General features: G+C 37.7%; 1 protein-coding gene across 15 annotated transcripts in view; it reads left to right on the top strand.

Moving 5' to 3' along the window:
• PTK2 (protein tyrosine kinase 2) overlaps positions 1-12,163 on the top strand; it is a 190,131-nt gene that overhangs the window by 111,497 nt on the left and 66,471 nt on the right. For all 15 annotated transcript variants that reach the window (XM_041420831.1, XM_041420829.1, XM_041420830.1 and 12 more), the window contains 3 exons: positions 3,482-3,561; positions 5,030-5,092; positions 9,674-9,728. In XM_041420831.1, coding sequence (XP_041276765.1) covers positions 3,482-3,561; positions 5,030-5,092; positions 9,674-9,728 — 198 coding nt within the window. The remainder of the gene's footprint in view (positions 1-3,481; positions 3,562-5,029; positions 5,093-9,673; positions 9,729-12,163) is intronic.

Here is a 12,163-nt window from a genome sequence, read left to right as displayed (position 1 = left end):
ACAGATAACAGGATTCCCAAGCCCCACAGGGAAGGCTTCATCCTCCCTCTTAACATACTTCTGAATTTGTAGTCAGCAGAAAAAACCTGTTAGGTTTTGTTAGATTGTTAAGAGTTCAGTTTTTGTGCCTTTGTATGTATATAGGCTTTGTGCTCTTGAAGATGGAGCCTTTGTTTGTCTAACCCAGAAAATATTCTCATTTCTCTCGTTTAATTATATTAACAAGATGGAGCCTTTGTTTGTCTAACCCAGAAAATATTCTCATTTCTCTCATTTAATTATATTAAAAATAATAATAATAATAAAAGTTATAATTGAGCAAACACAAAAGGCTTCTTGGAAAACTATTCAATTGCCTTGTGACAGTGCATTTAATTACCATTAAATTATCTCTTATGTCTCTTCCACTTAATATTTGCTCAGACTTTTTCCTTAGGAGGTTGTGCTGAACCTCCTGTGAAATTCTTATCTAATCTCTGCACAGGCATTAGTTCATGCATTGATCTGATGCCATCTCAAAGAGAATAGTCAAGCAAAATTAAAGGTGATAAGAGAAATTCTCATTGGTATTCTGGGAGTAGAAATTGAATCTGCTTTTTTTTTTTTTCCTTGCTGAAATTGAAAGAAGAATGTGTGCAGGCAGGTTTATGGAAAAAGGGAGAAAAACAAGCACCTTTGGCTATCCATAGCAGGACACTGTTAAATGCAGACCACTGGATTCTCACCACAGGTTTTCTGAAGGGTATAATATTTTTATAACTCACAACATTTAAACACTAAAATAAGTAGGTGTACATAATGTAAAATACTTCTTTTTCCCCTTCCATTTTGTTGGAATGGGGGATGGTCTTTTACATTTCCTTAGTCAAAATCTGATGTCTGTAGTTACAGAGTCAAGCTGGGAACGTGACTGGAATTTGTGAAAGCTCACAAGCTGCAGGGCAAGAGGAGATAAACCCCAAATTTTAAATATTTGGATAATGTTGCTTATTTATTTATGGAATAGGAGGCTAGCAGCATTTTAAAATCATGCTTGCATGAAACTGAAGATGCTCTTAAGCTGTTTAGTTTAACAAATCAAGCCCTGGGATCCACAAAGCAAAGAGCTGTGAAGATAAATGGGATCCACATTTGATCATAATACACTGGGCCTTAAATTAGCATTTTCCTGTGAGTGGAGGTTTTGTGTGTCAGGACTGAAAAACCATTTTGCTACAGCCAGTTCTTCTTGGTGTCTGAATACTTCAAGTAACAGGAGGATAACGGCTTTGAAATTTCCTGGTGATGCAAAATTGTTGAAGTGGTTCAAAAAATTGAATCTGTAGTTTCAGGGGGAAAAACCAAAAGTTTAATGAAATAGAAGTGATCAGTCAATGGGTATTTGATTTGGGTGGATTTAGGGCAGGTCAGCCAAAGGATTTTGTGAACAGGTTCACTTGGTAGGTGAAGTAGTTTAGGCTGTACATGAAGGTAAATTCTCAGAAAAGGGCACGGGAATTTCTGGAATTTGGGTATCCATATACAATCTGACCCCATGTTCAACACTTTTTTTTCATTTTGAGGTATCCCCAGGTAGACCTGAGGGTGAGGAGGGCTGTGCTTTTGGTCACCACCCACGTGTGTTTGCAGAGGTCATTTTTGGCAGTTCTTGGAGCCTGAAGCTCCATTCCTGATTCACCTGCGCGGAGCTCCTGTCTGACAGTTTTAGTGCAGGAGCAGTTCAAAGTCCTTTCTCATCAGTAGAGATCCTGGTGTAATTTATTGCATTTTGCTGTTTATAGGATCACAGAACCATTTAGGTTGTAAAAGACTTGGAATATTAACCACTAGCCCAGCACTGCCACGTCCACAGCTGAACCACGTCCCCAAGGGCTGCAGCCACACTTTGAATGGCTCCAGAGATGGTGATTCCACCACTTTCCTGCAGAGTCTGTTTCCAATCCCTGACCACCCTTTCAGTGGAGAAATCATCCTAATATCCAATCTAAATCCAATTATTGAAAGTTGTGAGCATAATGAAGAGGAGTGTTATTAATTCATATTGTGTATACTATTACTATGGGAATACAGAATTATTATTTCCATATGTGTGTACAAATAGCACACTACATGATGCTGAAGGGCAATTATTCTCTATTATATCTCATCAGTATTTGTAGGAATTGAATTGAGAAGAGTTAAAAGCTCATTATTTTGTCATATTGAGTGTCTGTATGAATTCAAATGTAAGAAGCTTTTTTCTCATGTTTCAGCTATTGTAATAATTTTCTCACTTGCACAGTTTGTCATATTTCTTCTTTCACATCTTTCAATAACAAATTAAAACTTTTCGTGCAATTCAGGTCCAGGATGTTTTTAGGGATTTGTCTGTAGTTTGGAGCTGGAGCAGCTGCCACAGTGGTGCTGAGGGAATGCTGAAGTGGATGCTCATGTGTTCCAAGGAGAATGCAGAGTGGAGAACACCTCCAGCTGTTGGATCCACTGCTGTACTTCCTTACTCCCAATTCATGCATTTCATAGCAGTAGTAGTTTGAACTAGTTTTTCTTACAACTTGTCACCTCTCACCAAACCCACTTGGTGAAGTGTGTTGCTTTCATAGTGCATCATCTCTTCTTTGATCCACAAGTCAGTCATGTGGATTTCTGTAGGATTTCAGGACTTGCTGCAACTTCAAGATCTCAGTAGCAACTTGATGTTTTCATAAGAGAAAGACAGGAGTTGTTAAGTAAAAGCTGTTGAGATTTCTTACTGGTGCAAGATTTGCAGAGTGAAGTTCTTGGGAGCTGGTTCTGTTCTCTCTTACTGCCTGAATTTTGTTGTTGTTGTTGTTGTTAGTTACTGTATAAATTTCTTACTCCAATGTGGTGAAAGTATTATCTAAAAAATAGGGTTCTGCCTACATCCATGCTGGTAAATAGAACAAGATGAACATTTGAAGTGTTTCCTACTGTAGATGGTCACCACCCAGTTTCACTCTTGGTTCTTCTTGCTAGTTCAGCATTATTTTATGCCAATGTGCAGTACAGTTTGTACATTCTTCTCTCTTTACTTCTGTTTTTATTTTCACTGTAATTCCTAGGCATTTATCAGTTTCACTTGCATGCTTACATCTGCCTAGACAATTAAATCTTGTTGACCAGGATGGTTCAAGAACACAACCTGCCTTCTCCCAGCTGGAATGCAGGTGTAGCCCTCTGCTCAGTCCCTCTGAATTTTGATTATATTTAATAAAACATAGGCAATATTGACATACACAAGAAATTTTTCAATCAAGTTCATTGTGGTCAAAATGTGTTTCTTACCCAAGTGCAGCTCATTTGTGGAGAATATGAACACAAATTCCTTTTTCTCTTCCTGGATTGTGAATTGTCATTCCAGAAAATTAAGATATATTCATTTGAAAGTTGTTGGGGAGTATTTTAGTCTGTGTTGGCACTGAACTGATCTTTCTGTGATGCCTACCTGCTTCTTTTGCTGTAGGTGAAAAATGACTATATGTTAGAAATAGCAGATCAAGTGGACCAGGAAATTGCTTTGAAACTAGGTTGCCTTGAAATCCGGTAAGCTGATAATTTAATTTATTATTCAACATCTTTCTGACAGGATATATACATTAATTTTGAAACTGCTTAAAGTTCATCAATTTCTGACCAGTAGAGTTGAATAAAACATCATAAGACCTTTTTTTTGCTACAAAGCAGTTTGAAGAAAAACTGAATAGACTGTATTGTAACTCATTTCTAGTGGTTTTTAAATTAACATTATTTTAAAATTTTAATTAATTACATCTTGATACTGCCTTTTGGGTGAATTATTCTTCTGAATAATTCAAAGGCCTGTAGAGTACATTGAAGTATGTTTAAAAAAAAAAGCATCTGTGGTGTTATTTAGTAAATAGTCTTATGATTCTGCATATATAAATCCTGCAGCTAAAGAATGTAATTATAGATAAATGCTGCTACCTTTCCTCTCTGTATTTACTCAGTTTTTCATGTGCTGTTTTGAAATTATTAAATCTTAAGGATCCTTTTGGGTGTTTTTGGTGTTCTTGTCAACTGTATAGACAGCTGGAAAATAAAGATAAATATATCAGATTAAGAGATCCTTGAGAGAGTTCCAGCTTTGAAATGCATGTGTTGGGTTTTGCTAATTTATGGAGAATTTCCAGCCTGAAACATTTGCTTTAGTTATGCTGATGTCTCACACAGGGAGATTAGGGAAGTAAAATTGATAAGAAATTAATGACAAATGTAAACTTGTTAGGAGAGAATAAAAGTGTCCTTTGAACAGTACTTTCCAAATTAAAACAAAATTTAGGTTTATGACATTTCCCAGGTATCACAGGAGAACCTGATGCCTTTGTTGTAAGTTTTGGTGGTAGCCCCAGAGAAAACAAAAATTCTTTGTGTAACTGCAAACTCCTTATGCACTTACAAAATCATTGTGCCTTATTTCAAAACATGTGATCAATGCAATAATCTGTGATTATGTTGTCAGCCAGGTCCTGCCTTCCCTGCTTCTCAAGCTGTGGCTCTTCTGAGCATTTTGATATTTCTTGTAGATGAACTTCTGAAACTCTTAGAATGAACATTTCTGGTCCATTTTTCTTCTGTGACAACGATAATCTCAGCCCTCTCCTAACAGAGCTTTCCTATTTATTCATTTACTTGTTAATGTGAGCATGGCTGGATTGAAGCAGTTTTCATCATTCCCTGCTTCCCCTGGTTCTCCCTGTTCATGCACAGAGGGCTCTGAGGAGGAAGTGCAATGTGAGGTGGAAAGGAGCTGCTGAAGGCCAGGTCACTTTTGGTAGCAGCAGTGGTTTAAAGTGGATCTGAAAATGCAGTTAATTTGTAAAATAAAAATCTGATCTGTTGAGGTGGAGTAATAATATACTTCATACTTACCTTTGAATTCATTCTGCCAGTGTTTTCTGATGCCGAGTGGAAGTTTTGATTATGTTGATGTTGTAGTTTTAGGCTGAATTATCCAATAATTGTTGCTTTCAAATATTTTTCCTGACTTCAGGAGATCCTACGGAGAGATGAGAGGCAATGCATTAGAAAAGAAGTCCAACTATGAAGTGTTAGAGTAAGTATTGTGTTCTAGCTTGAGGTTTGAACTGTTCCTTCTCTGCAGCAGGAACAAGAAATTCAGTTCACTGACTGAACATCTCTGTTGTAAGTTTTCTGTTCCATCAAGGTTGTTACGATGCTTTAATGTAAGAAAAGGATGATGAAACCCATAGAGATGTAGAAGTAGGAAAAGTGCATTTAACTCTGCTCCAGAGAAACAGGTTTGGAGTAGTTTAAACTTGATCAGGAATCTCACTGTGGTTTTCAGCAATTTTGGTAATGTTTATGGGATTCACCAACTCTGGTTGTGAGGTGATTTTGTTCCTCAGTGTTTTTCTGTGCCCAGTTGCATTCTTCAGCTGTGACTCATTTGTGGTAAAGTTTAAGTTACTTGAAAATGTTTGTGGTATTGTTTTTGTTTCTGTTTGCTCACTGTGGGCATTTTCTGAGATGTGACCTTGCAATTAACAAGGTTATTGTTTGTCTGAGTATCCCAAATTTTAAGAAGACCAAGGAGCATCCTTGTAATGAAATATTTTGTTTACTCATTCGTGTTGTACAGGAGATGGCTTCAGTTCAAACAAGCCAAAGTCCTTCAGCTTTTTAGCAAAAACCTGAAAACTTGTTTTATTTGTATTTATATAATGGATAACGTTTCAGACATACATGCACCAATGATATGCTCATCTCTACTAATTACCCTTGTGAAAAGATCCTGTACAGTTTGACACAAAATTGGGATAAAAGGTTGTTGCAGCAGTGAAGTCTCAATTTTTTAATCTTATTTCTAATAACAAATGGGTGCTAACTTATAGAGATGTGAAATTAGAGCATTTGGAGGAGGCAGGTAAGATTTTATACAACAATGAATAAGTTTACAAGGATTTTTGAGGGATCTATGATATTTGATGAATAGTCTGCTTATTTAGTATTTCTGTAGTGCTCCTTTATTTATTCAGATTTTTTAAAACTCTGGTTTTGTTTGAATTAGGGATTTTTTAAATTTATTTTTTTAAGGACTTCAGATTTTTGTCTGTAGAAACATTAGTAGAAATATCCTGGTTGAGGAAACATTAGTAGAAATATCCTGGTTGAGGCAACATATCACAAAATGAGAAAAGACTAATAAAAATAAAGGGGATGAGCAGATAGACAAGACTAAAAGGGTATCTAAAAAAAGATTTGAAAGTATGTGAGTTGTGGTCGGTGTAGTTTACATACATATGTTCAAGTAAGAACCTGAGTAAAGTGTTTTAAAGTCAGTTTTTTAGCAAGTCAGAAGCTACAGGCATTAGTAATTAGGTTAATGACTTTGGAAACAATGAGACAAAGGAAAGCAAGGTCATAACAGGTCACACAAAGTATAAATTAATAACTGTAGCAGGTGAGAGTTCCAGGGGGATTCAGTGTGGTGCTGCTTCCAGTTTAACAGTGATTTCTTTCCTTCAGTCTGTGTTTTCCAAACAGTGACTGCTTTGGTAGGAAATAATAAATTGCTGCTGTGAAAGGCATAGTGAAGCAAAACCCTGATATGCAAAATGTAACAGCTTAATGCATGTAGAATTGGATATGGAGAATTGTGCATTTCAAAAGTTTTTTTTCTTTTTTGAGAACCAAGATTTGATTTGTATGGGATTTAGCTGGGAGAGATGAAGGATAAAACCACCTTAAACTGACTATACTATAGATAATTACAAGCTGGAAAGGGTCTGCAAAAAGTGCCAGTGATCCCCAAAATGCATTAATTTGATCTTACCACCTTAATAGCCCATAAATGTTTAACTGCACAAGTAATATTTATTGCTCAAGTGAGGCTTTTTGGTGTTTTTGTGGGGGGATTGCTGGATTTAGTACATCATGAGGCACTTAACCAGCTGAGAGCAATTTTTAAATGGCCCTTTTTTTGCATTGGGTGTGATTGCTCCTTGCCTGCCTTTGTCAGATGTCTATTTGATGTATATTTGTCTTTGATCAGATTGTCTTATGAGAACAGATCTGGATGGGACATGGTAGATGGGATCAAATTGTTAAGTAGCCTTTAATAGTTGGGCCTTCGTGGAGTGAAAGAAGAATTTCTTCATAATAAATGGTGAAGCCTGTTAATGAGAACAGGGATAATTACAAGTACAGAAATGGGAGCTGTAGGAAGGAACAGGTGCAGTCACAATTTGGTAAAAGGCATGTTAAAGTCTATTATGTTAATCTAATGTTACTTTTTTTGTCGTAACTTGAATTGAGGTGAAAAATACATAATACGTGCTGCCTAAAGCTGCTTATCATTATAAAACAAGCAGTATCACTTATCTGTGGTTGGTGTTTTATTAATCCAATTGAAGTTTGTACATTAAAAAAATTTAATTCAGATTTAAGCCCAGGAATAGGCTGGAGTAGGATGAGGTTAAGTACAAAGCTGTAGTAGAACTGTGAGAAGCAGGCTCTCAGGGCCAGTTATCTCTTGTTGGCAATCAGAAACCAGAGGGCTGAGTCCTTCATCCAGAGCCTGAGTTGGTGTCTCCCTTGTTGGCCATCCCACCCCCACGCAGCACAGCTGGGAAGGAGTTTGTAGGGTTGTGTGTGTAAAACTGTTCATATGTTCAAATTTCCAGTGCTTATTCTCTTATTTATAGGTATCCATAAGTTGTTGCTGGCCAGGGCATTAAATCTGTGTGGTTCTTTTGTTAAATTCTCCTCCAGTAAATAAATTTGCTGTCTCACCTAAACACAGGAAATGCTTTATTAACAAGTTTTGTTAAGAGTTGTGCTCTGTTGTACTCTGCATAAGAATTTCTTCTCAGTTTGTTGCACCCAGATCTGTACAAAAGGCTGCTCTACAGCTTGTCCTAGTAATGAATCAAATGAGGCTGTGGCAGCCGTGTGCTGCAGGACTGTTAAAATGAGGGGTACAGGGTGATGGGAGGTGCTTCATTTCAGAAGCACCAACTCTCTCTGAAATGCTTAATGTTAAACTAATAGATCCCTGTCAAAATGCCTTTGCATATTATTTAGATGGTAATAGTGTGTTAGATTCATTTAACTGTGTGGGATGATAAACCAAGTATCATTTGCATTTGAGAAGAAATGCATGGAAGGAATTAACATTTATGAAGTTTTATAATCCTGCAGCTTACTGTCATTGCACAGATGCCAGTGCTGCACATGAACATTCTGCTCCTCCTGGTTGAGGATGTTTTTAGTATAAAATTGTATGCTACTCATCTTTAGAGAGCTTTAAAAATACCCTGGTTTATTCTTCTGAGTGAGCTTTTTATATTGACTTTAGTGTTGGTTTTGTTCTGGTGCCGTTAGGTAGCAGTAAATAAATCCTGAATATCTTTGCCTGTTAACAACTTCTCCTTGCTTTGCCAAGTGTCAGAATTCCAGATGTATTTCTGTGGATATTCAAAGCATGCACTCATGGAAAGCTTGCTTTCCTACTTGTTCCAGAAGCAGATAAGAATGTTTGAAAGAGATGGTAATGTCCTGAATTTAAAGGAAAATGTCAGTAACACCTTTGAGCTATAAATCCTTTTCCTTTTATATTTTTCTCTTGTTTTTCCTTTTTTATGTGCAAATTTTTTTCACTTGGTTGTACACTGGTGTCTTGTGCACTAATGTCACTAGCAACTTCTCAAGCACCTTTTTTTGAAGCTGATGTTCAGTAGTAGTGACACAAACACATGTCAGAAATAAGCTTGTGCAGCACATCAGGGCATAGAATTATTTACTGGCTCTGGTTTTCAAACCAGGGCTACAACCCAATTTATAGGTGTGAACATGAGCTTGATAAATTCAGTTTGCAAAATCTGAGCTCACAGTCACCTGATTTACAGTGGCAAAAAGTGAGACTGCTTGCAAGAAAAAGTAGGTAATTTTACTTTGCTCAGTATGAGTATAAAATAATAGTAGAAATTTAAACAACCCCTTAATTACAGTGCTTCAAAGGGTAAAACAGGAGTGGAATTGCGCTCAGCATGCTTAGTGAGGTGATACCATGAGTATTCCTTTATGGATTCCTGGATTCCTTAGGCCAAGCTGGGGCTCTGAGCAACCTGGTCTAGTGGAATGTGTCCCTGCCCATAGCAACTGGATGGTCATTAAGGTCCCTTCAAACCAAACCATTCTAGAATTCTTTTTATATTTTCTGCTTCATTCTAATAGAGGTTTATGAGGGTATTCCACTTCTATGTTGTCCCCTTCTCACCTGATGACATACTCTAAGAATATATTTTCTATATTCTTAGAATTATTAAAACATGTTCAAATAACAGTTTTTATTCTCAAAATTCCTCTACGCCCATGCCACCATTTCAAACAACAGACTTTCCACACAGGTACCTGGTCAAATGCAATATCCTTTGAGGTTTAAACTAGAAGATGCTGCTGTGCCACATTTGATGTTGGAGTGCCTCTAGTTAGAATTTTAATGGTAGTCTATTACTCTGAGATTTTCAAGGACCTTGTTAGGAAAATGGTTTAGTAATCGTATATGCTAGTTAAAAACAAACCAAAAAATAGAGCCAAAGCACCGCCTTGAAAAGAGAAATGTGATACTGCACAGTGTTTTTGGTATTAATGCTGTGTGTATTTTTTCTTTCAGGAAAGATGTTGGTTTGAGACGGTTTTTCCCGAAGAGTTTACTAGATTCAGTGAAGGTAATTACAGTCCCAGTCAATCCTATAGTGCTGTAAAGTGTCAGAAATCTGAGGGAATTGCTGTGCAGTTTTGCTTTGTGAAAAAAACATCCAAGCTGTCCATTGGATTGCTGGGGTCTGAATCCCAGTCATGCAGCTGGCAGGACAAGGATAAAGTGATTCACACGGCCTTGCTGAGCTGCTGTGAGAGGAGCACAGCTCGGCCTCTCAAACCTTGGGGGTAAAAGTGCAAAACAAGTCCTTGGTGCCTCTTGTATCAAATATCTTTTTTTTTTCCTTCTCTAAAAGAAAAATGAGACTTCTGGAAAAAGAGGAAGGGAACATGTTAGAAAAAAGAATATTTTACTGGGAACTTGATAAACTTGATGCCTTCCTTGCTCAAGACTGTATCCAACTTATTCAAGGAAGATTTCCAGTAATTTCTGCTTAGGTTAATCCTAACTATGACTATAAATGTTCCTTGAATCTCGCTCCCATTGAAGTCCATATGTTCTCAGAGTAAAAAATGCAAATTTTTCTCAATGTGAGTTGAAAAGGGGGATTAAGAATGGTCACCAAGTATTTTACATTTATAGCCACCTCAATATGAATGTCCTGGTAAATTGTCTCCTACAATTCATACATGAAAGTATAAATCATAAATTGCTCTTTTGGAGCTGGTTTTGGTAAGCAGTGGAGCTTTATAGAAATAATAGAATTCAACTTGAGATTTGGAAAGAACCTGCATTGTAATTTAAATGGGTAAACACAAAAGGTCTGTCATGACAAGGTTTTGTTTCAAAAGACTTTTGAAAATCAGAAGCTAATGAAGTCAAGTGGATTTAAGTAATCCCCTCTGCATTTTAATTTAAGCAATTATCTGAAACTGTATTTTCTGCTAACGGGGAAAAATTGTGGTGAAAGGCTCCAGACGTAAAAGTATGAATAACTGTCTCAAAAATAATATTATGGAGCCAGAAAACTGACTGACCAAGAAAACTGCACTTTGGAAATCCTGAAGTGGGGAGAATAGCAGAAAGGAGTAGCAAGAGTTGCCAGAAGGTGAAGCTGAGTGGGAACCTTATAAAGACATGAAGAAAAAATGTTGGACATATGAAAAAGAAAAACAAGGGAAGGAGAAGTGTGTCTGCTTTTCAATGAAAATAAATTCCTATTCAAAGTAGTACAGGATTGGTACAAATCTTTAAATTGCTCTTCCACTTTGTGAAAACAGGGCAATTGAAATGGCAGGCAAGGGAGGGTTCCCAGTAGCTGTGAAATATAAAATTAATTATTTCTCTCAGTTCTCTCTGCTTTGAACAAACACAGAGGGGGAGCAAAACAATGGTTATTAGAAATACTTTTAAGAGCAAGTTTTCAGTGCATTTCATTTGAAGTTGCTATTTGCAGATATTTCTGATAGTTGCTTCTGTTATGGTAGAGGTGTGGTTTTTGGGGCTGTTCAGCCTGGAGAAGAGAAGAAAACTGGGGAAACCTGAGAGCTCCTTCCAGTGCCTAAAGGGGCTGGAAGAGAGCTGGGGAGGGACTTGGGACAAGGGATGGAGTGACAGGACAGAGGGAATGCTTCACACTGAGAGAGAGTGGGGCTGGATGGGATATTGGGAAGAAATTCTTCCCTATGGGGGTGGTGAGGTCCTGGCACAGGTTGCCCAAAGGAGCTGTGGCTGCTCGAGTCCTGGAATTGTCCAAGGCCAGGTTGGACAGGGCTTGGAGCAGCCTGGGACAGTGGAAGGTGTCCCTGCTCATTGCAGGGGGTGGAACAAGATGGGCTTTAAAGATCCTTCTGATCCAAACCAGCCTGTGACTCTAAGGGACTTTCTATCTTTACACTTTGCTCATGATCTTAAAATTTGAAGTGATCAGTTCTTCTTGGTGGATTGAAAAGAGCCAGATAACATATGCCAGCATTCCTGGCAGGAAATGTGATGCTGGAATTGGTCAGGAAAACAACCCATGGGCAGAATGAAGTATCTTTCATCAACTGAGTGGCTGAAAAACTTGGGACACCTTTAGCTGGCAAATGCTTTTTTATTTTGTTGTGTCTTTGCTCCTGGTATTTGATAAGCTAAGGCTGAGGTTTGCACTTGCCTTGAAGCTGGTTTTCTCTGTAAAAATAAAGATAACAGGGAGGTCCAGTGTAGAGTGGCTGAGTCCTTACAAAGCCTGAGGCAGCTCTGGGTGCTCCAGGGAAGTTTCCTGACTGCCAAAGGCTCTGCAGCCTCCTTAAGGATCCACCTGAGAGCTGGTTCTGCTAAATTGACAAACGAATTTGAAATTACACCAAAGTTACAGATTTCTTTGTTAATTTGACAGTATAGTATGTGCTGAGAGGGTTTTTTTTCCAGCCTGTGTATGCATCATTGCAAAACGGATCATTTTGTGAATATGCAGCACCCTTGGATTACTGTTGCTGGAGTAACTCATAACCACTCCAC

This window comes from Onychostruthus taczanowskii, unplaced genomic scaffold (genome assembly GCF_017590055.1).
Source record: "Onychostruthus taczanowskii isolate IOZ18803 unplaced genomic scaffold, ASM1759005v1 scaffold66, whole genome shotgun sequence".
Classification (NCBI taxonomy): Eukaryota; Metazoa; Chordata; class Aves; order Passeriformes; family Passeridae; genus Onychostruthus; species Onychostruthus taczanowskii.
Note: the sequence above shows the minus strand (reverse complement) of the source record. Positions and strands in the feature narration are given on the sequence as shown.